Source organism: Andrographis paniculata, unplaced genomic scaffold (assembly GCF_009805555.1).
Source record: "Andrographis paniculata isolate CXL003 unplaced genomic scaffold, ASM980555v1 Contig53END, whole genome shotgun sequence".
NCBI lineage: Eukaryota > Viridiplantae > Streptophyta > Magnoliopsida > Lamiales > Acanthaceae > Andrographis > Andrographis paniculata.
Window position 1 is genome coordinate 135,588 of NW_026137588.1, and position 27,332 is coordinate 162,919.

The following is a 27,332-nucleotide window of genomic DNA, read 5'->3' on the forward strand; positions in this document are numbered from 1 at the left end:
TATCAAGGACTAAAAAGGTAATTTTATAGAATATGCAGTTTCGATTCTCTTTGAAAAGAAAAAAGGACAACTAAACTAACGAACAGCAGCTGGCTGGCTACTCCTCCCTCGTCTTCTTTATTTCTTCTTCTTGTTCTTCTTCACCTACCCAAGCCAATCCACCTACCCCCAAAGAATCACAGAATTCACTCACATTCGGCAGGACTTGATTGATTTGAGATTGCGTGTCAATGTCGTCGTCGTCATCCGCCGTGCTCACCTGCAGGGCTGCTGTTGCGTGGGCTCCCGGTGCCCCTTTAGTTATCGAGGAGGTGCAGGTCAGTCCCCCCCTCCCCTTGGAGATCCGCATCAAAATTGTCTGCTCTTCCCTTTGCCGCACCGATGTCACTGCTTGGCTTTCCCAGGTACACCTTCCCCTGCACATCCATTTATCCCGAACTTCCAACTCCCTGCCCTGTATGGCTGTATGCTTTAGCTTCTTACCTTTTTCCTGCAGGCGCAACCTCAAATCTACCCACGGATATTTGGCCATGAAGCATCAGGGTACCATATATATTTCACTATTCCCTTCCTTCTGCCTGCTTGCTTACCGTAGTGGTTAGGACTAGGAAGGCTTCACATTGATCATTCCATTAAACTTATTCCTTAGAATTCAGATGAGGTTATTATCAAATCATCAATTTTGAGGCCTGAAGAACACTACAATATTCTCTTTGTCTTCGCTATCCAACTTGTTGTTAATATTAAAGAAAAATTGGTACCTCATTACTTACCTTAGGTGAAATTGGAGTTTCACACGCAAAAGATCTTATAATGATTGAGGAAAAATCAGAACTCGGTGGCATCAGCCCCTTAGGACAGAAAGTTGGGGTTGATCTGAATAAAGAAAATGTTTCAGGGCAAATCCAAATTGAGGAGTCGAATTAAGCCTTAAAAGGCATAGTAGTGTTATATCCTAGTATTGTAAGAAGTTCAGGCATGCACCGGAAAAAGATAATAGAAGAAGGGATGCTTTTATTTTGAACTCGAATATTCCTTTGGAGTAGTGAGTGTCGAATTTCAGAACCTCGTTCCACTAATGCAACACTGTGGCTATCATAGTGTACATGCTTGGGGATTTCGGTGTAATCTATCTCGTGGATGATGAGATGTTATGAAATGTGGGGGGAAAATGACATTTGGATCAAGATTCCAGATGAATGTGAATGGAAGTTGTGTGTTGTGAGACATTAAGCCTGAAGAGGAATCTGATCTCGATCTTGATAGTCTCTGGTTGATGGAGAAGGCTTTGCAACAACATTCCATTTGGTTAAGTTGTCATAATTTGAGTCTATCGAGTCAAATATCATGCATATTTATAGACCTCCATATTCATTATGAATACAATACAATTTCTTAGTCATTTAGAATGTATTTCCAACATATTCTATCAAAGAAAACACAATATAAAAACTCATGTTTCTTCTGATACATTCAATTTGGGAAGTACCTGACAATTGTTAGCCTTTATGTTTCTGGTTTTGATTTTGTTTTGATTCTTGATTTCTGTCTACGTTTTGAAGTCATGTTTGCTTACCTGCCATGTTTCTTCTGAGAATCCCGTTGTTTTCGACTTCGGTGAAAGTCTTATTGTTTTGACACCAATGAGAGTTTCGTCGTTTCTGACTCCGTTGAGAGTTCCGTTATTTCCGATTCTAATTCAGTTGAAAGCATTGCTTTTGATTCTGACATAGTGAATGATTGTGACTAAGTTATCTTTGATCTCTCTTTGCAAACTCAAATTGTTTATGCTACACCAGTTGAGTTTGAAGGGAATGTCAGAGATATTTTAGTTATTTAGTTTTGTATTAGATTTAGTTTATTTATATTTGATTTTATCAATTATATTAGGTTGTTATGATTTGAATCTATTGAGTCAGTTACATGGTTCTATATATAAGTCGTTCTATATATAAGTCCTATTATTATTATGAATAACAATGCTATTTTTCACTCGTCTACAATTTATTTCTCACACAAATGGTTTTGGCTCAAGGCAGAAAGAAAAATACTCTCAATACCTGACTGCAAATGACCATAAGAATATTACTATTAAATATGCATAGTACTTCAGAATTGTAGCATAGTCGATTTGGTAGGTTCAAAGTATGTGGATGTTTGAGGACTACATATTTGGGAACCAGAAAATGATGTATATCTCAATTGAATGCGAGAGATGTAAGGAATAGCAGTTGGAACTGGTGCACAGTGATTTATGGAGGACCAAGCCCGTAACATCTCTTAGTGGCGTGTCCTATGAAATAAATCAAAGGGGTATTCATTAATTGTTGTGATTCATCCATTAATACATCTATAGAAAGATATGAGTTTACTTCCTAAAACATAGATATAATGCTTATCCTATTTTTAGGAAATAGAACTAGTTGAAAATGAAATAGAGTTCAAAGTGAATGTGGTTGAGATTCGACAAAGGTGGAAAGTATAAATTGGTCAAATTCAAAGATTATTATGCTGAGAATGGTAGAGTGGAGAAAACAATACCTAGAACACCTCAGCAAAATGAAATTTCCGAGTGTTAACCGAACGTGAGAATTGTATACAACTGAAATGTGGGATGCCAAAGATGTTTTTAGCAGACATTATCAACCGTTACCACCTTGCTAATTTAATAGAGGATCATATGTCACATTAGATAACGACATTTCAGAGAAATTTTTTTGAAGTAGGATAGAGGTAAATCTTTATGTGTGAGAGAATGAGTTTGGATATATGTGTTTTTTTGAGCCAGCTGACTTTTGAAAAGGCAAAGTCACAACCTACTTGTAGGGATTGTTCCAAAGGATAAAACATTCTAAAGTGCTATTTCCCAAAACTTTCAGGATTGTTGAGAGTGTAGGTGAAGGAGTGACAGAATTTAAAGAAGGGGACCATGTGCTTACTTTGTTCACGGGAGAATGTAAGAGATGCAAGCACTGTATGTCAGGTAAAAGCAATGTCTGCCAAGAGCTGGGGTTGGAACGCCAAGGCGTAATGCACAGTGACAAACAGACACGGTTCTCAATACGAGGAAGACCCGTGTATCATTATTGCGCGGTTTCAAGTTTTAGCGAGTATACAGTTGTGCACTCTGGATGTGCTGTCAAGATTATCCCTGAGGCGCCTCTGGAGAAAATATGCCTTCTAAGCTGTGGAGCTGCAGCAGGTGCGTAAGGACTGGTTTCGATTCATTTCAACTATGTATGGCTGCTTCTTAAGTTCCATGCTTTAATATTTATATTTACCAGTTGCTAGTATAGGATGTGTATTCACTCTACTCAAAGTAGAGATGTTTGCAAGGAGTTTATAAGCTAGCTTGATGGTTGTTTCTCACAATCAGGTTTAGGTGCAGTGTGGAAGGTTGCAGAAATCTCGGTGGGATCACGTGTAGTCGTTTTTGGACTTGGAACAGTAGGCCTTTCTGTGAGTTGTGGACTTTGCACTACTGGACTGTAGTCAGTTAGTCGCACTTATTATACTCAAAATCCCTAGTTTATGCATCAACATTCTCTTTGCTTCCTAATATATGTTCAAATAGGTTGCACAAGGTGCTAAACTGAGGGGTGCAGCTCAGATCATTGGCGTTGATGTAAATGCTGAGAAGAGAGAAATAGGTACTGATGCTGATATATATAGACGAAATCCATAGGATCTTCAAGAACAATTAACATTATTTTATTGATCATGCAATGCAGCAAAGGCTTTTGGCGTAACAGACTTTCTGAACCCAAACGACCATGATCAGCCAATTCAGCAGGTGAATTCTCTTTAGCTCAAATGCAACTGGTCCAACCAGTATATTAATATTCTCTTTGAAAATAAGCCCATTGAAGGAGATATGAAGCTGCAGTTGGTGAGAAAACTGTGCCTTGCTATAGTGTTACAAAATACATCTTGAGTATAGCATATATATATATATATGTACCTCCAGTACTTTTAATAGAATTATGAGGAACATATAAGCTCTCTACCTCTTCAGATTAAATTTATGTGATAAATTACCATCTAGCTTATTGAAAATACCCTGGGAGCCCATCAGAGGCATGAAATACAGCTAGTTGCATGCTGAATCCTCGTCCAGGTTATTAATAGCCGCCCGAGTAAGAAAATTGTGTGTGCTGAATCCTCTCCTCTCCTCTCCTCCCAGGTTATTAACAGTATTACTGATGGTGGGGCGGACTACGCATTCGAGTGTGTAGGAGATACTGGAATTGTCACCACTGCTTTGCAGTCTTGCTGCAGCGTAAGTAAAGTGAACTCTAGACTTGATTGAGATATTGTTCTTCTAGTTCAGTGAAACCATGTGTAATAGTATTTGATTACCTGTGGGTGCTAGGGATGGGGCGTGACAGTGACTCTGGGTGTGCCAAAAGAGAAGCCCCAAGTAGAAGCTCACCACGGGCTGCTTCTCAGTGGGAGAACACTGAAGGGGTCTCTGTTTGGTGGATGGAAGCCCAAATCTGATATTCCTTCACTCGTCGACATGTACCTCAGGAAGGTAAAGTAATGTTCATTGAAACATTGAAAGAAAGAGAGAATGAAAGAAAGAAAAGCACACCGTGCTGCTGAAGCTGAACACTAACTGTAGTTTGATTGGAGCAGGAGATCGAGATTGACAAGCTCATTACGCACAACGTGATGCTCGAGGACATAAACAAAGCATTCGAGCTGATGAAGGAAGGAAAATGCTTGCGGTGCGTCATCCACATGGGCCAGCAGCAGATCTAAGGGCTTCAGCTTCGGACTTGATCGATTGAGCTGCCATGATAATTGAATAAAGATACGATCCAACAAACAATAGGGCGATCAGCATAAGAAACAACATGCATATATATAATGATGAATGCGGGGGAGACTGAGTATTCATTCAGTTTTGCATTTGGTGGGGTTGCGTTGTATGATAAGGTTCCCCAGATGATACATACAGTAGCAGAACTAGACAATGTGTATACAATGTTGTCCATGGAAGATGTGTTTTTGAAATGATAGATCAAGATCAATCAGAACCACAGTCACATTGGGCGGGGGTTGAGTATTAATGCAATGCATGTTAGAGAGAGAGAGAGCTGTTGTTAGAAGGAAGTCACAAAGAAGAAGACACGACACCACAATACACAGTACATGCACCTGTTGTACCTGTCATGGTTGACCCGAAGCAGAAGCACAAGAAGAAGATACGCGTGTGAGTCAGTCATTGAGTGAGTGCTGCTCTGCTTAGTTCAACTACCCAAAGAAAAAAGAAGAAAAACAAAAGTAAGCAACCAAGAAACTGAGTATGCACCAACATCAACTAATTAATCAATCAACCACCAGTATTCAACCCTCTCTCCATCTCTCTCTCTCTGTATATGTATATACATACGATACCATCGATGCAGTGAGTGCATGAACCTCCCCTCCCCTCCCCTCCCCTCCCTCTCTCTTGTGCCCACTCTCTCAAATTAGATTATCCATCTGATCGATACTACCAAAGTGTGCTGCTGCTGCTGCTGCGTACATCTTCTTCATCCTCCACACCACATGGCGGACAACCCAAGAATACACCCCGCCGAAGCTCCAACCACATGGCCACCCGCCATCCCGCCAGCCAACTCTATCACTAAGAAAGGCGCACCACCTCATCCCCACCAGCACCCTTCCGTCAGAGGAGGAGGAGGCCGCGCAGCCGCTCCTCCTCCTCTGACTCCACCAAAGAGGCGGAGAAACTGTTGGTGCAGATGCCTCTGCTGGACACTCGCCCTCCTCATCCTCCTCCTCATCATTGTTGCTGCCACCGCAGGCATTCTCTACCTCGTGTTTCGTCCCAAGATTCCCAGCTACTCCGTCGACAATCTCAGGATATCCGATCTGACGCTCAATTTCGACCTCAGCCTCTCCGTCACCTTCAATATCAGGATCACAGCATACAACCCCAACAAAAAGATCGGAATCTATTACCAGAAGGGGAGCCACTTGAGTGCATGGTACAAGAACACAAATCTCTGCCAGGGATCGCTCCCCAGGTTCTACCAGGGCCACCAGAACAGGACCGTGCTGCACGTTGACCTCACTGGCCAAAATCAATATGGGAGGACCGTGCTCCAAGCCCTGCAGGAGCAGCAGCAGACCGGAAGGATCCCCTTGGATCTTAGGATAGATGTCCCCGTCAGTGTTAAGCTAGGGATGCTGAAGCTCAAGAAGGTCAGGATATTAGGCACCTGCAAGTTGATCGTTGACAGCCTCTCCACTAATAGCTTGATCAACATCAAAGCCAATAACTGTAAATTTAGATTGAAGCTTTGAGGGATATTTTGCAGTCTCGGTTTATAGTTGAGAAACTATTGCATCCTTCTTCCTGAATTCCACGTACACATACATACATGCATACATAAAAAGGATATTTTATTTCTTCAAATCTCCTTACCAAACTTTCATCAATTTTTTTTTTCTTTTTTACCACGATCAGTACAGCACTAAGTCTTAAACAGGAAGCACAATTGTATCCCAGGATAATATATATCTACACAGCATATGCCACAGTGATTTTTTCAGTCCAGGTACTCCATTCAAACAAGTCAAGAGGTGTAAAATATCTTACACACTATTCTCCAATCAATGCTCGCGGTTTGTGCTCTGCCACACACAGCGACATTCCTGTCTGTGTGACAGCCCTGACAAAAGCCATGTTAGCCGTAACCGTTGGAGCACCCCAATAATCACCAGTACCAAACACTACTTTGTTTTTCAATGCGAGCTTTCGGGTTGTGGGAAGGCTCATCAGTCGTGTTGATGGACAATCAGGCACTACCCTGATACAGATTGCTTAGCAATTAATATATAATGAGAGAACAAAAAAGAAAAACCCAATAAACAGCAAAGTTAACACTAGATCAACAATATATCTATATATTATACATAGTAGAGGGAAGGAATTCTTCCAAATGTTTTTCAAGCTGCAGAAGCGTTTTAAATTGTATAGTAGAGGGAAGTTTGAGATGAATTTTTTTGACAGAACCATGATTCAAATCAATGTAACAATGATGATATGATATGATATACCATGGCAGACTCACCTGAGGAACTTCTTGAAGTATTCAGCTCTTAGTTTCTCATTAGGTCCTCCACACATTAAGACAAGCTCCTGAAACTCTGAGCAAACACTCTCACATACAATTCCTCGTTTTCCCAACATTATACCAATCATCTCCTTGTGGATTGGATTCTGTTTTTCAGATTGGACCTGGAAGAAAAGAAGATTATGGATCCCATGAAGAGAGAATCAACCCCAAAAATGTTGAATACATCAAGCACCATCTTACAAATTTATGCCAGGCAGCCGCCCTAATTATATCATTGTGCGAAAACTTAAAAGGGCTCTGACGAAAGCCAAATAAACACAAAATTCTCAGGTTTCTCCTTCCTTTAGCACACAAGTTGCTCTCATTGCATATCAACCTCAAAGAAGAGAATAATTAGAACAATCCGATCAAAAAAGAAAAAGAGAAGAGAATAATTAGAATATTATTTGAGAATAAATGGATGAACACATCTAATTTTTTTACCTCAACAATGTATCTTAAAAAATTTATGTTTTGTATAAATTCAATATTACAAATGGCAGGCTTCACTGGAAAAAGGCACTCAGCATTCTCCCGTAAAAATCCTCTACACCGAGATTCTCATTATTTAGTTTGTACATAATTGCTTCATCAGTAGTAAACTGAGGTCACAACTCACAAGCAATATTAGAACTAATGATGGATCATTATAAGGCTAGTGATGGATTGCAGGAAAGCTCACTCTAACTTCCAGTGGCCACAAATGCTCTTTCGGACACAAGATGAGAAGAAAATGTGACTCGAAGCATAGAAGCTAAAATATATATATATATGAGCCTATCAAGTTTTTATCACAATGAACCATTCCTTCAACATAAAGCTTTTCATGCAATTAAACAGAACAATTGCATCATAATTGATCGCCCTTGATTAGAATTGCAATATTGAAAAAGCATTAGTAGCAACTACCAATTAAAGGACTTTTTTGGATCAACTCATCACATAAGTGATTTTCCTAGGAGACAGAAAAAATGATTCTTCAAAGTGAGAACCATATATAAAAGCATCTCAGTTAATACCTGAGAAATCATAAAATCATAGTTGCCCTTAAACCGTCCTCTCAGTTCACTCTCTGGTGTATTCAAAAGTTTGTCTGTCTTTCCATTGCTGATCCCTGAGACAATTGCAACCATTGCAGTAGTATCAAAATTAACTAACTCGGCTCCATGACCCGTCAATGTGTTCTTCCACGGTCCAGATTCAAGCTCTAGATTATCATTCGAATGGCAGCACCAGCACTTCATTCCATACACAAGAGTTCTCAAAGATGCTCCTACATTTAAATCACAGAATGCATCACACTTACTGCAGGAGACAGTTCCATCTGCCCTCACAGGATCAAGATAATTTTTCTCCATCTCTGGGTTCTCTTTGTTTACCTCTATTTCGACAACACAGGCATCAAGAAAGGATCTTCCAAGTACCAGATTGGTCCACTTATCCTCCAAATCAAACTCCTCATAGAAAAACGGCTCAATTCCCAGCTTAACGCTACCAAACTCGCGTTCAAGCTTCTGATAAACTTCATCGACAAGACCATGCGAAAAGAAAAGCAAAACTGATGATGGCCGGAGCGCTGGAGGAGACAGGCAAGCAGCGTCAACTACTTTGCGAATCTTTTCCTGTAACCCTTTGTTTTTGTCAGCAAGAGAACCACCTTCCCAGGTAATGAATCTGGGGTTTCTGTCGGAGACAATAACCCAAGCAGGATTTCCCTTAACAGAACAAACAATATCGACGTAGATATCATACGCAGCGGACAGATTGATGGGCTTGCAAACGCGAGATACTCCAGTCACAAAGGGCTGCAGAAGGACGTGCGCCACGGCCTCCAGGTGACCGATATTGAGACTGCCACAGAGAGATTTGTCACGATTTAACAAGTACTAATAAAAGAGAAGGCTTTGTGTTTCCCCTGATCGCTAGGAACAATAGAAGAAAAGGAGGAGAAGAAGAGAAAACCTGAGAGGTGAAGGCGAAGGTGAGGAGGCGGAGGAGAGACGATGGAGAAAAGCGAGCTCGGAGTTGATTAGGCGGAGAAGGGTGGGCACGGGCACTGAGAGCTTAGTAGCAGACATTCGGTGGAGGCTATCGCGGAGAGCAACGCACCTCCTCTTTGCATCTTCGACGGCGGCGTCCGCGCTCTTCTTCTCCTCCATCTCCATCTCCATCTGTTTCCCGACTACGTCCTGCGTCAAACTCGGTGATGGTTGTGGGTTTTGTGGCATTTTTACAGTAATGTTTTATATTGCATCATTACTTATATAATAGTACTTGCGATGGAAGTACCTACGATGGATGGATGGATGGATGGTGACAACATATCTCTCCATGGAGTGATGGACTAACTGTAACCAACAGATTTTCATAGCTTTTGATCCATCGTCATCATCATCTTCATCTTCTGTGTTTGCTATTTGCATAATGCTGACTGCTACAAAGATTTTGGCTATATACATACAAATGATGTGTACGTAGTTTAGTTAAACAGACAAAATACAGGATGTGCGCGCTGCCAGCCATCTGTCTGTCTATCTATCAATCAATCTATCTATATCTATCTATCTATCTATCTATCTATAGTCCCAAGCAAAACTACAGAATGACAAGGAAATAGAGATAGAACAGAGACACAAGTGAGTAGCAATGGTGTTGGCTTGGCTCCTGTCGTCCCTTCCCTTCCCACCTTTTGTCTGCCAATTGTCATTATGCTTAGTGAGTAGAGTGAGTTCCTACGGCATGGGTGGATGTACCATCGCGGATTCTCCTCCTAAGATACTCCAGCTGCTCAAATTCACCTTCATGTTCTTCCCACTGCAGCAAGGCCACCACCATCATCATCACTTATCTCATTCATCACACAACATACACATACATACAAGCATTCCATTTCTACTTCAAAACTCATAAGCAAGCAAGCACGCACGCATTTAATTAACTATCTGTAACATGAGGAATTCAATCACAAATGCTTCTGTGCTTACTTGCTGAAGCGACACCGACACAAGCTTCCACCCAGATGCATTTATCCAGCGGCGTTTCAGCATTGTATGCCCCAGTGGAACTCCTGATAAGAGATGAACAACCAAACCATAATCCCGACTCTAATACGGTACAATACGGATACTGCTAGGCACGCACACAACTTGGGAAACTATTACTATATTATATGACATGATATGGTACGATTTGGATTAGCACGCACCAGAATTTCTCGAGAAATGAGTGGGCCCGTCGATTTCCAAAGCAACCCTCTGATCAACAATGGCTGCATCCAGAGTGTAGCCCTCCACTGTATACTCCTTCACCCAATCAAGCCCAGTGCTTACAAGCAGGCGACACACCTCCTTCTGGAACGACGAACTCACCTTCTCATTGAACTTCTTTGCTCTTCCAGCACGTTCAATTTTATCCTCCACCTCATTCGGCAGCGCCATTCTAAGATGTGGATACTCTAGTTTCAGGCATTGATTCACCAAGTGCAGCTGCGAGCAGAACATCACATCTTCCCTGTACTGCTCAGAAATCCCTTGCTCCACAAAATGGCTCAATGTTCTCCAGGCGCAGGAGAAGAAGGCACGATCTAATTGTCCTAGCACAGCATACGACCAAGATATGCAACCCAGCTCGTCCCTGGCAAAGGTTAGTGTCATGCTGCCTGTATGTGCTGCTGATTTGCTGTCTCCACTGTCCTCTGCTCCTCCCTCATCATCAAGATAAGATGTTTCACTGGCTGAGCGAAAATCGAACTGACTCACATCCACAGAAAAGCTGTCAAGAGAGTCCAGAAGAGGGTCTGCAGGCTCATACAGAGAAGCAAAAGCCCATAATACTTGGGCGATCTCTTGGGGACGAAAAGTGTCTATTATATGCGAAGCCCTGTTCGACAATTCTGAAAAGAGTTGCGGAGCAGAGTGCCGCATGGAAGCAAAAGCACCTGCTATATTAGCAACATTCTGAGAGTTGAACTCAGATACTTTAGTCAAGGCCACTTCCGCCACCCTGTCCATTTCAGACATGTAAAGAAGCTCTCCGCCAATCTTGGACAAGGCCCATGCAATGTTGGAAACTCCCTGTGCGGAACACTCAGGCAAGGTGGTCATTGCCATTCCCACAAGCATACACATCTCTCTTTGTCTAGCAAGCGCCAATCTCCGAGTCCTCACCATCGAGGTTCTCTCCATACTCTTGGCAATCCTATGTAATGCTGTCGCAATATTCAAAGGTGAAAGAGGCGATGGATGAAGCCCTTTTGCAACAGCTGTGATTATATCACCTGTAACCTCTAAAACCTCCTCAGCAGTTGGCGCATCAACAATCAACTTATTCAAATTTATCTCCTTTCTACGGTCAGAAGGTCCTGAAAACTGAGAAAGTCTCTGAACAAATGTTTCCATAGATTTCTCCTTCCTCTCTTCAAACATCCCCCGTGCAATCAAGCTCACCGTTCTCTTAAGATGACCGTTTTTACCCAAAGAATCTGCAGAATCAAAGGCTGCCTCATTGATATCAAAATCCAGATCTTCATCGTCCTCCTCTTCATCAAAATCGTCGGCGGTGTCCACCAGTGTTTTTTTGCTTATCATGGGTTGCTTCTTCTTCTTTTTCTTTTTCTTCTCATGTCTGACCAAGCTCTCCATTTTCGCCTTCAGTCCTCTGGCCTCAATAGATTGCAATGCAACCTTCCTAGCCCTAACACACCAATCCATTTGATCAGTTTCTGGAAAATATCTAGATTTTGGCTGCTTTTTCTTCTTCCCGGACGAGCCAATTTCACCAAGAAACTCTGCCTCCCAATTCGTTGAACTTGAGCTCTTTCCATTTTGAACTCGATGCTCGTTCTCCTCCACTTGACCACCACCATCATCGTCATCGTCATCATCATCATCATCATCTATGTAATCAGCAGTTTCAACCACCACACCACCGTTAATTGGTCGGTGCTTCCTCTGTCCAGGGTTTAAGCAGCAGCGGAATTTGAATCTGGAGCTCAGGTGAATTTTTGGGTTCACAATTGGAAGTGCAGTTTTAAAGGCAACTGGTTTTGTGGACTGCACGTGAAAATTGGAGACAGAATTTACCAGCAGACTTGCTTCCATAGATTATGTAAATCTCTTCTAAAATTGCAATACTTGAGGTGCAGGCAGAGGCTAAGATGACTGCGTGCGTGACAGATGAGAAGAGAAATCGAAGCCCACTCCAATGACAGATAATCAAGGGCAGAGAAATCGAAGTAACGAACCTGAGTAGGAGGAAGGCAGGAGACCAAATTGATGGCGTTCGCCGGGAGAAATGTAAGAGGTCGGATAAAAGCAGAGCTTGAGCGATTGAGCTGGGATTGGACGGTGGCCAGTCCGTTGCAGTGATAGCCGATAGGGATAGGGGGAGGGCGGGCATTGTTTACGTATGGAGTGCTTCTTACCTCCTTAGTGACTGTTCCCTCTATTGGGCTGGGATGGACTGGGCCGGGCCTTCATGATGAATTGTTCAGGCCCAACAAAAAGCATCTTGTGTTCTTGTCAAACTTATAAACCTTTCAATTTGTAGACATGGAGGAACGAACCATGCTAGATATCATTTTCATTTTCTTTTTCTGGAAAAGAAACACTTCCTTTTCCATCCAGAACATTCCATTTCCCATCTTCAGTTTGTGGGGATTATTCTATCATAGTCGTCGAAAGTGAGAATTGGTTAAAGCAAAAATATCACGAAAAACAAAACACAACACATTCCTAGGGTTTAGTTATTTATTTCTTTCAACTGATGTACCAACTCACTCTACTTATGTTCTTAATTACTTTGTTTTCTCTTAATCTTGAGCTATTTATATATATATATATATATATATATTATAATTCAACCTTTTATCTAAATATAAAAACTCTTTCTTTTCTTTATCATTTCATTTAATTGCCCAACTCTCTCTAAAATCTAAACTATTATGAAATTAGTTTGTGAATCATATCATATATATATATATATATAAAACAGCTCAAAAACTGGACCCCACATTTTGTAAAATGGTGTAATTCTGCAATCTCAGTGGACATAGGAAGTTAATTTTTAAGTGGATTAATTTTTTACGGAAGTTTTTATAGTGAATTATGAAACTTTATTTTTTTATTGGAGAAGATTGACATCGGTTTTTATTGGAGAAGATTGACATCGGGGAAAGAAATTTCTTCAGGCGAGTCTTCTTTTTTTTTTCTTCAGACAATGCAAGGGTGTTGTTCTTCAGGCAACAAAAACTTTATTTCTTTTATCGGAGAAGATTGTTATCCGGAGAAAAAGTTTCTTCAGGCAAATTTTACAAGGTGTTTTGTTTTTTTTTTTTTTTCAGGCAAGTTTTACAAAGTGTTTTTTTTTTTTCTTTAGGCAAGTTTTACAAGATGTTCTCCTTTTATTTCTTCGGGCAAGTTTTACGACGTATTCTCCTTTTATTTCTTCAGGCAAGTTTTACAGTGTGTTCTCCTTTTATTTCTTCGGGCAAGTTTTACAGCTGTGTTTTTTTTTTTTTTTTTTTTTTCTTCAGGCAAGGCAAGGGTGTTGTTCTGTATTCTTCTTTTATTTCTTCAGTCAACTCCTTTTATTTCTTCAGTCAACTCCTTTTATTTCTTCAGGCAAGTTTTACAGCTTGTTCTTTCTTTTTTTTCTTCAGGCAAGGCAAGGGTGTTGTTCGGTGTTCTCCTAAGATTGCGATTCGGAGAAGAAAATTTCTTCAAGCAAGTTTTACACGGTGTTTTTTTTTTTTTTCCTTCAGGCAAATTTTGTCAGGGTGTTCTCCTTTTATTTATTTAGGCAAGTTTTACAAGGTGTTCTTTTTTTTTTTTTTTTTCAAGTTCTTATATTCATTTTTATTAATTATATTTTTCGAATTTTTGTATATATTTTTAGCCCTTAGAAAAGATTCTCACTAGAATAAGAAGATTTTCAGGTAAGTGTTTTTTTCTAAAATTTAATTTATGGCAGAAGTCGGAAACTTTTACTTCTTTCTCAAGTTCCTGTTATTTCATTATATTCATTTATATTAATTATATTTTTTTGAATTTTTATATAATTTTTTAGCCCTATTTTTTTAATTGGAGAAGACAATTTTTCTATGGAAAATATTGCCACCTGAGTCCGTCTTCTTGAAGTAAGTTTTTGAATGAATTTGAGTTTTTGAATAAATTTTCATTGATAAATTATCCATGAATAATTTAAGTTTTTCAATAAATTTTCATTGATAAATTATCCATCATGAATAATTTAAACTTTTCAATAAATTTTCATTGATAAATTATCCAAATTTTTTGTAATTTAAGTTTTTCAATAAATTTAGACTTATCTTCGTATTCAATCAAAAATAATTTGTAATCCGTGAAGTAAGTTATTGAATAAATTTAAAATTTTCAATAAATTTTGCACTGTGTTTTTTTTTTAATTTAATTTTTACTTCTTTTTCAAATTCTTTTATTTTCCTATTGTTTGATTCATATTTATTTTATTAATTATATTATTTTGAATTATTGTATAATTTTTTAGCACTATTTTTTTTCATGATATAAGACAAATTTTCTACCAGAAAAACTTGCCACTGCTTTCCGTCTTTTTTAAATAAGTTTTTGAATAAATTTAAGTTTTTCAATAAATTTCTTTTTGTTTTTTAATTTAATTTTTACTTCTTTGTTAAATTCTTATATTTTATTGTTATTTCATTATATTCATTTATATTAATTATATTTTTTTTGAATTTTTGTATAATTTTTCAGCCCTATTTTTTTAAATGGTAGAAGACAAAAAAATTTTACTGAATAAATTTTTATTGATGAATTATTCAATAAATTTTTGAATAATTTAAGTTTTTCAATAAATTTTCATTGATGAATTATCCAAATTTTTGTATAATTTAAGTTTTTCAACAAATTTAGACTTATCTTCATATTCAATCAAAAATAATTTGTAGTCTGTCTTCTTAAAGTAAATTTTTAAATAAATTTAAATTTTCCAACGGTGTTGTTTTTTTTTTTTAATTTAATTTTTATTTCTTTCTCAAATTCTTATATTTTCCTATTATTTGATTCATATTTATTTTTATTAATTATATTTTTTTAAATTATTGTATAATTTTTTAGCTCTGTTTTTTTATGGTAGAAGACAAAATTTTTGGAAAAACTTGCCACTGTGTGTTCTTTTTTTTTTTTTAAATTTAATTTTTATTTTTTTTTCAAGTTTTATAATTTTCTGTTATTTGATTAGACAATTTTTCTACTGAAAAAACTTGCCAATCTTTTTGAAGTAAATTTTGAATAAATTTAAGTTTTTCAAAGGGTGTTGTTCTTTTTTTTTTTTTTTTTAATTTTATTTAATTTTTACTTCTTTCTCGAGTCTTATATTTTCCTATTATTTGATTCATATTTATTTTTATTAATTATATTTTTTTAATTTTTGTATAATTTTTTAACCATGTTTTTATAGGATATAAGACAAAATTTTTATTAATTTTATATATTTTTTAAATTTTTGTATAAAGTTGTTTTCTAAATTGTTTGTTGGATGATTCGCTCGTTTTTATTTCTAAATTTTGTTTAGGTTTGTTGATTTATTTTCATTAGGTTATTTTTTGGAAGTTGAAATTAAAAATGTGAATTTATTTATGGTTATTCTTTTTCATTTTGTATTTAATGATGATTATTCTTTTTCATTTTGTGTTTAATTTCTTTACATAATGATTTGTTTTCGGTTGTAGCATCCAGAGTACAGAAAGAGAGGAATGTTAAAGAAGAAAAGAAAACCAGAAAAAAAAAAAGAAACGAGAACAAAGAATAAAAGAAAAAAGATAAATGCAGATGTTTAGCTATTTTATTATACATTGAAGTGTAATTTAAATTCTTATTAGCAATTGATCATAATTTATATTAAATTATATGTTATTTTTATTATTTTTTTATACAATATTAAATTCTTATTATACAATATTGTAATTAAGTTATGGGGACTGATTTTATTCTTTAAATTGTAAAAAGCAAAAATTATTATATGTATATGAATAATAATTTTATTTTCGTAATCAATCAAGTTCTAAACACATCCAAATATATGTATAACTTTTATATATATGTTAATTGATTTTGTTCATAATAAATTAAAATATTATTTTAACATTAAATTATTTTAGTTATATTGCATATTTTATTCCAAGTATATAATGTAAATCTTTGTGTTCGAACAGTCGTGGCTGGGTGTCTGCAGAGGTGGACTGATGCTGGCTCTATTTGGTGTGCGTGTTTGGCCGATAATTAGTGGATGATGGTAGATGATAATAATGTTTTTAGTTCGAATTTGCAGAAGATGTGTTAAAATTGTTGTTGGATGTTGTGAAGATTTTGTTTGTTTTTTCTTTATTTTTTAAGCAATAGAATGAGAAATTTATTTTGTAGAATATTGTTGAATTATATATTTTTATTTCTTAATTTATTATATGATATTTAGTAGAAAAATGGCGGTTGTGTAAAATTTGGATATTTTGATAAATAATTTTTATTTGTAATTATGTTTATAAAGAAGATATAAAAAAACTTATGTTAAATTTTTAAAATGTAATTTATTTTGCATTAAAAAATATTTTTAAATAATACTATTATATTATAATCTTATATTAATTAAGAAATAAAAGTAAAATATTACAAAATTAAATATTTACTTTATAATTGGATGGAGATAATATAATTTATTGATATTATTTTATTTTTTATATTGATTAAAAATATATATAAAATAAAAGAAAATCAATACGTTTGGCAACTAGCTAGCTTTTAGTACACTCCCTCGTGATTTTATTATTTATAAAAACACAAGGCTGAAGAGATCTAGTCTAGTCAAGAAAGGGGACTGACCGCTGACTCTCAATCATAACACGCCCCCCATCCCCACCCCCACAACCATCATCATCATATATAATTCATATTATGACCCACCCTCCGATCCTGATTCTCCATTCAAATTAACAAATTCTATATAATAATATATGCTCTTTTTTGTGTGAGGGTACTTAATTAACACAACTTGTTTGATGCTACTACTTTATCATTTAATGGTAATAAATAACTCCATCGTTTCAAAAAGTTCTCTACATCAATAAACTAATCAAATTTGCCTACATATATTTTGATATTTTTATGAATGTTAAATATTTTGTATTGAAATAATGATTAGATATGCCTATATTTAATGCAATATTTTATTAGAAAATAATTAATTAATTATTATTATTATTATTTTTTATATGTAAAAATATGTTTGTTGTAATTTCAAATTTTCAAGACTGATCAAACAATCTCTTTCCAACTATAGAATAAACATGCAAAGTTGGATCGATTGCATCCAACGAAGCTCCAAACCAGCGGATTCACAAACACAACACCAAACTCGAACCAAAAATGAATTGAAGACACAAATTAACTTTATGTGAAGAACATCTCACGAATCACTCAATTATCACGATAACTAATTTCTTTTTGCTATAAATAAAAATAATTTTTTTGTATGAATAAAGAGTAAAAAAAAAATATAAAAATACATAGATTTTGTGGACGAAATGAAAGGAGTATTATTTATATAGCAAGTAATAATGAATCATTTATTAATTCTTTGATCTTAATGAGCTATGCATAATCATTGAACTATGCATGGTGGGAAGGTTTCTTCATTATTATAAGAACAACCCAACTTTCAAAATCCAAGTTGCACAATTACTGCCAAGATTATTAGCAAAAGTTACGCACATAAGTATTTAATTACAATATTTCATCTAATAATAATAAAATAAATAAGTATTATTTTGCATCTTGAATAATTAAACGAATGTCTTAATATTGCAATATACTCGTGGTGATCATTTATCAAAAAAATTACTTATTAATTTGTGATCACATGTAATAATTTGATTCCTTCCATGGTCATAATGTACTCCACTCATTGATTATAAGTAGTTTGCAATTGGCCGTTGAGATAGATAGATAGATAGATAGATAGATAGATGCCTTTCGATTAGAGGCTCGACTACTACTCAAAGTAACTAAAAACAAACTATCATCATATAATATATATAAATTATTATTAAGATATCTCAACACATATATATATATCCAATAGATTTAAGCTATATATTATTTATTACAAGGATTTTGCATAATATAAATATTTCCTTACAATTGTAATTGGGTACGTGTACATATATTTTGGTCTTATTTTATTGTATGTGTGTGTGCTGAAATAGTTGTGTAGTAGATTCTCATCCTCTTTGATCCCTGGAACTTAATTTGTTTGTAAGGCCTTAGCTTGCTTCCAATTTATTGTGTTATATATATTACCTACATGTTATTTTTAGTTTGAGACATATCACAAGTTTAACAATTTTTCTTTATGTAGATACTTTTTTTGCTCTTTTATACTTTCAAATAACAATTTATAATTATTTCATTAAAAAAAAAAATTAATTAATTAAAAGAAACCTATACATGCAAAAAAAATTAGATGAAGGGAACATTAAATGATGCATTTGCTTTGGGTTTGAGATAAAAAAAATTTTTAATATTCTCAAAATATATTAGATTAAAATATTATTTAAATGATCAAAACACTAAATTCAAACAAAAAGAAAAAAGTCCTAGTACATGAATGAGTGAGATGAAGAATATATATATTGTATGATGTAAACAAAAGAAAGGAACAAAATGAATGAGCAAGAAAGGAAATTAATTAAAGGGGAGAGATGGTGAGAAGAATATAATGGCCATCATTGTGTCCGCCCAAACATATACACATATCATCCATATATCGGTTACACAACACAACATAACTGGAAAATCAAAAAAATTAGCAATTAATTTAAAACATATATATATATATATATATATAGTAGAAAGCCTTAAAAACCAAAAGGCATATATCCCCCCATCCATCAGAAATTACACACAGTAATGAGAATAGTATTTAAATTGGAAAAAGAAAAGGAGAGAATGATGATTATATATGGGACATGACATGAAAGCATGCATGGGTGTGGGTGTGCCTTTTTTTTTTTTTTTTTTTCTTTATTAGGATTGTTTTTCTTCCTTCTCTTTTATTTTTTTTATTTTTTTGAGAGAAAGAAAGAAGATGATCATACATTTTGCCCACTCTCTCATTATCATTATATGTATGTATGTATGTATGTACGTGTGTGTGTAAATCTATATAGTTGACCAGCAGCAACAGCATTAGTTTCCATCGGCATCGGCATTATTAATCAGGAGAGAGCAGAGGAGAGGACACGACAGCAGTGCAACAGTAGTAGTAGTGTGTGTGTTTGTGGTTGATTAGATATGGAAGATTGCTGCTGTGGCTGTGGCTGTGGCTGTCGTCAAACAGCAACAGTGCTGCTTCGAATCCTCTTTTCATTTGCAGCGACGCCTGCAGCACTTGCGCTAGTGCTCTTCCTCCACCTGCACCTGCACCTGCTCCTCATGCTTCCGCCTGCGGCCTTTGCTGATTCTTCAACTACAAAGACTTTTCGTTTCAATGTAAGTAATTAATAATTAACTAGTTGATTATAACTCAATTCTATTCTAATGTATGTATATGTAGATCGAGCGGACCAACATCACCCGCCTGTGCCACACGAAGGCGGTGGTGACGGTGAACGGGGAGTTCCCGGGCCCCACCATCGCCGTCCGAGAGGGCGACGCTGTCCGGGTCGTCGTCACCAACACCCTCTCCACCAACACCACCATCCACTGGTACCTACTGCTTCCTCTCCTCCCCATCGTCTCAATTTATGAACAAACTCCTCCTCCTCCTTCTTCTTCTTCTTCTTCTTCTTCTTCGTAGATATGCATGTCAATGTCATCACCAAATCATATATAATATAGGGACTTACTAACTTCTAATTACTAAACCCTAAACCCAACAAACTCTCTCCTCTCCTACCTCATAATTAATAATCATTATATTAAGAATTAATTAACTAATTACTATAACAATACTATTATATTATATATATATATATGCTCTTTAACGTTAATTTAATTTGTTGCCTATGAAAAAAATATAGCAATCATATATAATACATACAATATTATCAGCAGTGCCCCCACTTGCCTATTACATGTTGGCATCCTTTATAGAGAAAAATGTACTGCAAGGATTTTTTGTCAATGTTTAGATTTTTCCTTTTTTTTTTTTTTCCAAATATTTTAATTATTTAATACTACTTTTTTTCCGGTAAAAATTTATAAATTTGACTAGGCACGAACATAATATATATATATACATAAAACTTTTTTTAGTAACGGTAGTAGTAAATAAAGTGAAGACAAAAACAAATAGAAAAAGAGCAATATATTTCGAGGGTTGCTTGAAAATACCAAAAAGATGAATAAAAATAAACCTGCAGTGTAAATAAATTATATTGTAGTATTTTGAATAAAAAATTAGTTTGATATGATTTTGAATTAAAAACATAATTTTAAATATAATATGTCAAAAAAAAAAAGAAAGAATTAATTAAAATATAAGGTTTGGTTTTTTATTTGAATTTTAAAATTAATTTAGATGGAACCCTGCCGTTTCCAGGCATGGAGTGAGGCAAATGAGGAGCGGGTGGGCGGACGGGCCGGCTTACATAACACAGTGCCCCATTGGCGCCGGCGAGACCTACACTTACACCTTCACCGTGGTCGGCCAGCGGGGCACCCTCTGGTGGCACGCCCACTACGCCTGGCACCGCGCCTCCGTCTACGGCGCCTTCCTCATCCAACCCTCATCTCCGGTCATATACAAGTACGACGTCGACGCCCCCCCGATCATCCTCGGCGAGTGGTGGAACGCCGACGTCGACCTCGTCGAATCCCAAATGATGCTCTACGGCGGAGGCCCCAACACCTCCGACGCCTACACCATCAACGGCCTCCCCGGCCCCCTCTACCCCTGCAGCACCAGCCCCGACCACACCTTCGTGCAAACCGTCCAGCCAGGCGGCAAAACCTATCTCCTCAGGCTCATCAACGCCGCCCTCAACGACGAGCTCTTCTTCGCCGTCGCCGACCACAACCTCACCGTCGTCGAGGTCGACGCCGCCTACACCAAGCCCTTCACCACCCCCGCCGTCATGCTCGCCCCCGGCCAGACCACCAACGTCCTCCTCGTCACCGCCGCCGCCCGGTACTCATCCACCTTCGTCATCGCCGCCCGCCCCTACCTCACCGGCACCTCCCCCTTCGACAACTCCACTACCATCGGCTTCCTAAAATACCTAAACACCAATGATAATGACGACGACGATGATCTTATTCCTCCTCTTCCTCCTCCTCCTCATAACAATTATGATTATTACACGCTGCCTCCCAACCTCCCCGCCCTCAAGGACACCCCATTCGCCACCAGCTTCTCCGACAGCCTGAGGAGCCTGGGCTCCGCCGACAGCCCCTGCAGCGTGCCCAAGGAGATCGACAGGCGCGTGGTGACCACCATCGGCCTGAACCTTCAAGACTGCCCCGCCAACCACACCTGCCGGGGCCGCCTCGGCAAGCGCTTCCACGCCTCCATGAACAACCAGTCCTTCCTCCGCCCCACAACCACCTCCATCCTCAGCTCCCACTACTACAACAACCGCGGACTCAACCTCTCATCCGATTTCCCCGAAAACCCTCCCCACGTCTTCAACTACACGGGGGTGGACCCCATGGCGGAGAATATGAACACCGCGTTCGGCGCCAGGCTCCTGAGAGTCGCTTTCGGGACGAGGCTCGAGGTGGTGCTGCAGGGCACCAACTTCCTGAATTCGGAGAACCACCCCATCCACTTCCACGGGCATAACTTCTTCGTTGTGGGGACGGGGTTCGGGAACTATGATGTGAGGAGGGACCCGGGAAATTACAACCTGGTGGACCCGCCGGAGAGGAACACGGTGGCTGTGCCGACGGGGGGGTGGGCGGCGATCCGTCTGACGGCGGATAATCCGGGGGTGTGGTTCATACACTGTCATCTGGAGGCGCACACGTCGTGGGGGTTGGCTGTGGCAATGATAGTCGAGGATGGGAAGGAGCCATGGGAGCGCTTGCCGCCGCCGCCGAGTGACCTGCCTACCTGTTGACCTCGAGCCATTAATTACCAGTAGATACATAAATATATTAAAAGATACATACAAACTGGCATTGATGATGTACTCACTCTTGCAGGCGCTTTTCGTTTTAAATTAGTTCTGCTCATGTGTTGTGTTGTGCTGTGTTTCAACTTTGAATGGGCCTTGCGGTTTGGCTGGACATGTTTACGGACATGATATCTTGTAGTGTACAGAGATTTATTTCTGCCTCTATATCCCACACCTATGTTGATGTCATGGCATCTTTTTTTTACTTTTTATTTTTTTATTTTTTATTTTTCACTATTATTAAAAGTTTACAAATTTCTATGTAAACCGACTTGATTTTTTAAGCTTGATAATAAGCTTGAAATCTAGACATATAGTTAGGATTGTATTAACATGTGTCAGTCGAATACACATCTCATTAAAATGATACATTTGACTTGGAGTATAATATTTAACATATTACTCTCTCCCTCCTACTTAAAAAGTATTATTTTTATCATTTCGTATATTTTACTTCAAAATACATATTTTCTATTTTACAAAAAATAATCATACACTAATAATAAAATATCCTTAACATTTACTTTGATTATAAACATATCATTTGGTAAGAAGAATTATCATAGAACAATATTGTTAGTGATCCAGGGTTACGTAAACCGGTTGATAGCTATCATATTGACGTTAGAGATGAATTAAAAAGATCGTATTTGGCCAAAGGGCCGGGCCTTGTCAACCGCATGATCATAATTTTTCAAATATTTTATTTGGTAAGATTATAAGAAAATTTCAGCCAACATGGTTTGATCAATTTGAATAGCTTGAATATAGTGCACAAAACAATGTTGTTTTTTATTTATGTTAAGTATCCCACATTGGATGTAATGTTGGAATTCTCCTACCTTATAAGGGGTAAAGAGCTACTCCACTTACAACCAATTGATTTTAAGTGATTAACAGTTTCGAAAAGCAAGAGGTGTAAATTATATTGTATTTGAAGAAAAGAAAATATCTTTGTGTTGAATATAAAAGGTCATATAACTGAAAAGAACTTCTCTCGGGCATTGCATGTTTTAATCCTAGAGATTTATTTGCCAATTTTGATTTTAATAAACTACTTTGTTTTGCTAAGTTATATCCAAGTGATTTTGATGATGAGGTTATGCTAGATGTAGAATTTAAACAATAAATTTCAGTTGTTAAGAAAGTTAAGTTTGCATTTTTTTTTTTTTTTTTTTATCTTGAGAATATTGAAGATGTTTCTAAAAGGATGGTTGAAAAAAAGATGACATATTACTTAAGCTATTGTTGAAAAAAAAAATTCTACCGTGAAGATTATCAAAATTGATTTGTGCGGTAAGATGGATTATTGTATGTTATATTGAAAAAAAATATATTTGAAAATATTGAAACTGACAATTCAAAAAATACAGTTGTCCGGAAAATTAATTAGAATTTTTTTTTACATATATGATATATATAATATATGATTTTTTTTTCCAATATTTTACTTTTTATTTTTAAAGAAAATAATAGACTAAATAATAAGGATAGGATTTTAAGAAAATAATACTAACACTCAAATACACTAAATACTAGTAGTGCTTGTTTTCTTTTCTTATTTATTACTACGTGTGTGTAATCAATTTAAATTGAATAGAATAGAATAGGGTAACAGAGAAAATCTGGTTAAGAAGATTTGGCGCCTTGGTTATTAATTATGATTAGTAGTATTGGATCGATCTTCGATTGGTACTATAAAAACTCTCTCCAGTGCTAACCCTAACATCGATCGATCCTCTCCTCTCCTCTCATCTCTCTCGATTGATCAATCGATCCCACAAATAATTAACTAATTAGTAATATAATGGGAACTACGACGACGACGACGACATCCATCTGCCTCGTCCTCATCCTCATCATCTCCATCGTCGTCAACCATTCCGCCGCCCAGGAGCCGCCTCCAGTCCTCGACATCGCCGGGAAACCTGTCCGCACTGGCGGGAAGTACTACATACTGCCCGGCATACGCGGCCGGGGCGGGGGGCTGACCGTCTACCGCGCCCCCGGCAAAAACATCACATGCCCGGCCAGCGTGGTCCTGGCACAAAACGAGGTCGACAGCGGCCTCCCCGTGAGCTTCAGCCCGGTGAACGGCCCGGCCCAGCTGGTCCTCGAGTCCAGTAGCCAAATCCTCAAGTTTTCGAGCGCGGACGTGGCCTCGGCCTGCGGCGGCGCCGCCGTGACCGTGTTGAAGCTGGGCGTCTACGACAGGGCCACCGAGACGCTCTTCACGGAGAGCGGGAAGATGGAGGGCCCGGCGTCCACCAGCTTGTTCAGGATTCTGAAGTCCGAGACCGGGATCCCCTACAGCTACAAGCTGGCGAACTGCCTCAACAAAGTGACGTGCAGGGACTTGGGGATATTCACTCACACCCAGCCTCAAGACGGGACCAGGCGCCTGGCCCTCAGCCTCCTTCCCGCTGACGACACTCGCTTTCAGCCGTCTTTCCCCTTTTTCTTCAAAGAGGCCCCGGCCTGACCGGACCGGCGACAAATTAAAACCAGCTACGTATACCACCGTGGAATAGATGGAAGAATTTAAAATGCAACCACCCACCCACCTACCTCTCTATTTACAGACACCTAGCGTAGCTAGCCGTGTGATTTCTAATAATAATAAATAAATAAATGATGACAATGATGATCACACTATTGCATGCATGCAATTGTACTTGGATTAATTAATAAATTATGCACGCATATCTTATATATATATATATATAATTCAAATCAAGTGGATGAAAAAGTAATCTTCGATAATGGGGTAGAAAGAAAAGATGATGTGGAAAGTGTTAAACAGGGAATTCAGGTTTTAATTTAAAATTAATTGGTTATAAGTAGAATACTCGTTCACGCTATAAAGTAAGAGAATTTCAACATTACATTCAACGTGGATACTTAACAGAAAGAAAAGAAAGTAGGAGAATTAACCCAAAGATGATATCTCAATTGCGAATGACCTTATCGTCCTGTTCATTTAACACATGTTTCTTTAAGGCAATGATGGAGCCAGAGTTATTATGCTAAGGAGACTAAAAAGCTTTATTAAAGTAAAAAATTATATATTTTTTATTATTTTGAATAGAATTAATAATAAAAATAATATATTGTTATGTATTCAGTTAATGTGAAAATGTCAACTTGGTAAGAATGTTCGAATCCGGTTACACAATCAATACATATAACCAAACAATGTAATGGACGCATATGGCTAGGGATCTGCCTATTTGCAAATATCCGAACCGAATCGAACTGAACAAATACCCGAAATCGTGAATCGTATTCGAACCGAAAATTTCAGTTAACCAAAAATATTTGCAATATTTGCAAATAATTCGAACCGAACCAAAATTAAAAAATAATATATTAAAAAATAATTAAAATTCTAATTAAATCAAAATATTTGCAAATATTTGAACCGAAACCGAACCGTAACCGAACTGAAACCGAATCGAATATAATTATTAATATAAATTTTTTAAAATATAATAACATAAATATATAAATATATTCGGTTCGGTTAACTGAACAAAAAAAATATCAAAAATTGAAATCGAAATCAAACCGAACCAAACAAATATCAAATATGCAATATTTGTATTCGAACCGAATTTACTGAGTTAACCGAAAATTCGGTTCGATTAGGTTCGGTTCAACAGTTCGACGGTTCGATTAGATTATTTTGCCCATCCCTATGTATGGTTGGAATGACGGCTCAAGGGGACTTATGTGGCTCCTCCATTGCCTTAAAAGAGAACTTGAGTTATACATCTATAGCTAAACTCAACACACATTGGATTCAACATGCTCTTTTGGCATATTGCAATGAGAAATATTGAATTAATGAAAGTATTGTTGTACTTGTCTAACTTTTTATAAAAATATATATATATATATATATATTAATGCTCTTTTTTACTGATAAATTTTCAGATTAAACTTGGAGATTTTATTTCTTGAAATAAAATTAGAGAAATTCTTACAAATGCTTTTGAACAGAATGACAAAGTAGTAATGTTTGGCTTGGAGTGAAAAACAATAGAATTGTTCTAATAAAGTTATAAAGTGAGTAGAGTGGAGCGGTAAAATGAAGGGAGGCGAATGGTTTTGGATAATGAGTGAAGTAAGAGCGTAAATGAGCAGAGCAGGCGAATGGTTTTGGATAATGAGTGAAGTAAGAGCGTAAATGAGCAGAGCAGAGCAGAGGAGAGCGGTGGTTGAGAGTGAAAATGAAAGGTGAGTGATAATAATTCTAATGGTAGGATGAAGTGATGCATTCCGTGTATTTCTAAATGATTAGAGTTTCTTGAATGAAGTGAGCGGAATAATGATGTTGAAATAGTATAATATTGCACTAAATTTTGTTTATGTGTGGTAAATTTTCGAAGATAACGACAGAAAAAAGAAGAAAAAAAAAGAGCAAATGTTATATTTGGTTGGGTGGGTGATGATGAGAGGAACAATCACTCAACAATGTCTATATGGTAGGAGAAATTTAAAAATTTAAGGATAGCTGATGTTTTTCAATTTCATGTCTTGAAAGAGGAAATGACATAATTTTGTATGACCATGTTGATAGCTTGTGCTGACTTATTAAATTTCATAAGTTAATGTTGCAACAATGTATAATTGAAACAGCATAATGGTTGAGTTGCAGACACTGATTTTAGAATCCTACCACGATATATATGAATTAATGTTTCAATTAAAAATAATAATAATAATAATAATAATAATAATAATAATAATAAATCGGGTAAGCCTACAGATAGATAGTACAAAGGTGTCTATCAAAAAGAATAATGCAATGCACTGCACTGACTGGATCGGAGGTGAATAAGTCTATTGAATAAATTAGTTCGCCCGTCAGACTTGTATATTGCTCCGGCAGAGGCATCGTCAAAGCATCTTTAGCATTTACAGCGCAACACAACTAACATTCAACATCGCCTAAATTTTAATATTTAGATTTTGTATTTAATCAACTATTATTTTAATACACTCTAAATTACTATTATTATTATTAT

At 36.9% G+C, this 27,332-nt stretch overlaps 6 protein-coding genes across 12 annotated transcripts; 4 read left to right on the forward strand and 2 right to left on the reverse strand.

Annotated features, from left to right (window-relative positions):
- Positions 1-78: 78 nt before the first annotated feature.
- Positions 79-5,042, forward strand: LOC127255204 (alcohol dehydrogenase-like 6). Its single transcript, XM_051280636.1, has 9 exons — positions 79-404; positions 497-543; positions 2,880-3,202; positions 3,377-3,459; positions 3,575-3,650; positions 3,732-3,793; positions 4,184-4,279; positions 4,373-4,534; positions 4,639-5,042. Exons 1-9 carry the CDS (start codon positions 231-233, stop codon positions 4,762-4,764), a joined length of 1,149 nt encoding a protein of 382 aa, XP_051136593.1. The 5' UTR covers positions 79-230; the 3' UTR covers positions 4,765-5,042.
- Positions 3,864-9,565, reverse strand: LOC127255203 (uncharacterized). Of its 7 annotated transcripts, none has more exons than XM_051280635.1 (7): positions 9,423-9,565; positions 9,096-9,322; positions 8,153-8,984; positions 7,089-7,255; positions 5,173-6,824; positions 4,360-4,794; positions 3,864-4,272 (listed from the first exon to the last, which is right to left on the reverse strand). In XM_051280635.1, exons 2-5 carry the CDS (start codon positions 9,302-9,304, stop codon positions 6,617-6,619), a joined length of 1,416 nt encoding a protein of 471 aa, XP_051136592.1. In that variant the 5' UTR covers positions 9,305-9,322; positions 9,423-9,565; the 3' UTR covers positions 3,864-4,272; positions 4,360-4,794; positions 5,173-6,616. The 7 variants fall into 7 exon arrangements, with proteins under 7 accessions (XP_051136592.1, XP_051136591.1, XP_051136586.1 ...); XM_051280634.1 differs by having other exon boundaries at positions 9,427-9,559; XM_051280629.1 differs by having other exon boundaries at positions 5,173-5,259; positions 5,505-6,824; positions 9,096-9,429.
- On the forward strand, positions 5,557-6,449 carry LOC127255205 (NDR1/HIN1-like protein 6). The gene has a single exon (XM_051280637.1). It carries the CDS (start codon positions 5,557-5,559, stop codon positions 6,316-6,318), a length of 762 nt encoding a protein of 253 aa, XP_051136594.1. The 3' UTR covers positions 6,319-6,449.
- Positions 9,566-12,513, reverse strand: LOC127255202 (RAP domain-containing protein, chloroplastic). The gene is made up of 3 exons (XM_051280627.1): positions 10,339-12,513; positions 10,118-10,200; positions 9,566-9,947 (listed from the first exon to the last, which is right to left on the reverse strand). The coding sequence occupies exons 1-3, from the start codon at positions 12,230-12,232 to the stop codon at positions 9,846-9,848; spliced, it is 2,079 nt and encodes a 692-aa protein (XP_051136584.1). The 5' UTR covers positions 12,233-12,513; the 3' UTR covers positions 9,566-9,845.
- A 6,731-nt stretch (positions 12,514-19,244) lies between these two features.
- On the forward strand, positions 19,245-22,479 carry LOC127255100 (laccase-1). The gene is made up of 3 exons (XM_051280480.1): positions 19,245-19,675; positions 19,740-19,891; positions 20,727-22,479. The coding sequence occupies exons 1-3, from the start codon at positions 19,478-19,480 to the stop codon at positions 22,243-22,245; spliced, it is 1,869 nt and encodes a 622-aa protein (XP_051136437.1). The 5' UTR covers positions 19,245-19,477; the 3' UTR covers positions 22,246-22,479.
- Positions 22,480-23,917: 1,438 nt separating this feature from the next.
- On the forward strand, positions 23,918-24,995 carry LOC127255296 (kunitz trypsin inhibitor 5-like). Its single transcript, XM_051280778.1, has one exon. The coding sequence runs from the start codon at positions 24,110-24,112 to the stop codon at positions 24,782-24,784; it is 675 nt and encodes a 224-aa protein (XP_051136735.1). The 5' UTR covers positions 23,918-24,109; the 3' UTR covers positions 24,785-24,995.
- The last annotated feature ends 2,337 nt before the right edge of the window (positions 24,996-27,332 follow it).

Bases quoted from the DNA above. Each gene is read 5' to 3' on its own strand.
- LOC127255204 (XM_051280636.1), top strand. From the start codon at position 231: ATGTCGTCGTCGTCATCCGCCGTGCTCACCTGCAGGGCTGCTGTTGCG. The intron at 544-2,879 runs GTACCATATATA...CAAAACTTTCAG, and splicing joins TTTGGCCATGAAGCATCAGG to GATTGTTGAGAGTGTAGGTG. The intron at 3,651-3,731 runs GTACTGATGCTG...CATGCAATGCAG, and splicing joins TGCTGAGAAGAGAGAAATAG to CAAAGGCTTTTGGCGTAACA.
- LOC127255100 (XM_051280480.1), top strand. From the start codon at position 19,478: ATGGAAGATTGCTGCTGTGGCTGTGGCTGTGGCTGTCGTCAAACAGCA. The intron at 19,676-19,739 runs GTAAGTAATTAA...ATGTATATGTAG, and splicing joins CAAAGACTTTTCGTTTCAAT to ATCGAGCGGACCAACATCAC. The intron at 19,892-20,726 runs GTACCTACTGCT...TGCCGTTTCCAG, and splicing joins ACCAACACCACCATCCACTG to GCATGGAGTGAGGCAAATGA.
- LOC127255205 (XM_051280637.1), top strand. From the start codon at position 5,557: ATGGCGGACAACCCAAGAATACACCCCGCCGAAGCTCCAACCACATGG.
- LOC127255296 (XM_051280778.1), top strand. From the start codon at position 24,110: ATGGGAACTACGACGACGACGACGACATCCATCTGCCTCGTCCTCATC.
- LOC127255202 (XM_051280627.1), bottom strand. From the start codon at position 12,232: ATGGAAGCAAGTCTGCTGGTAAATTCTGTCTCCAATTTTCACGTGCAG. The intron at 10,201-10,338 runs GTGCGTGCTAAT...ATCTCTTATCAG, and splicing joins TCATTTCTCGAGAAATTCTG to GAGTTCCACTGGGGCATACA. The intron at 9,948-10,117 runs GTAAGCACAGAA...GCCTTGCTGCAG, and splicing joins TGTCGGTGTCGCTTCAGCAA to TGGGAAGAACATGAAGGTGA.
- LOC127255203 (XM_051280629.1), bottom strand. From the start codon at position 9,361: ATGCCACAAAACCCACAACCATCACCGAGTTTGACGCAGGACGTAGTC. The intron at 8,985-9,095 runs GTTTTCTCTTCT...TCTCTGTGGCAG, and splicing joins CCTTCGCCTTCACCTCTCAG to TCTCAATATCGGTCACCTGG. The intron at 6,825-7,088 runs GTGAGTCTGCCA...AATCTGTATCAG, and splicing joins TACTTCAAGAAGTTCCTCAG to GGTAGTGCCTGATTGTCCAT.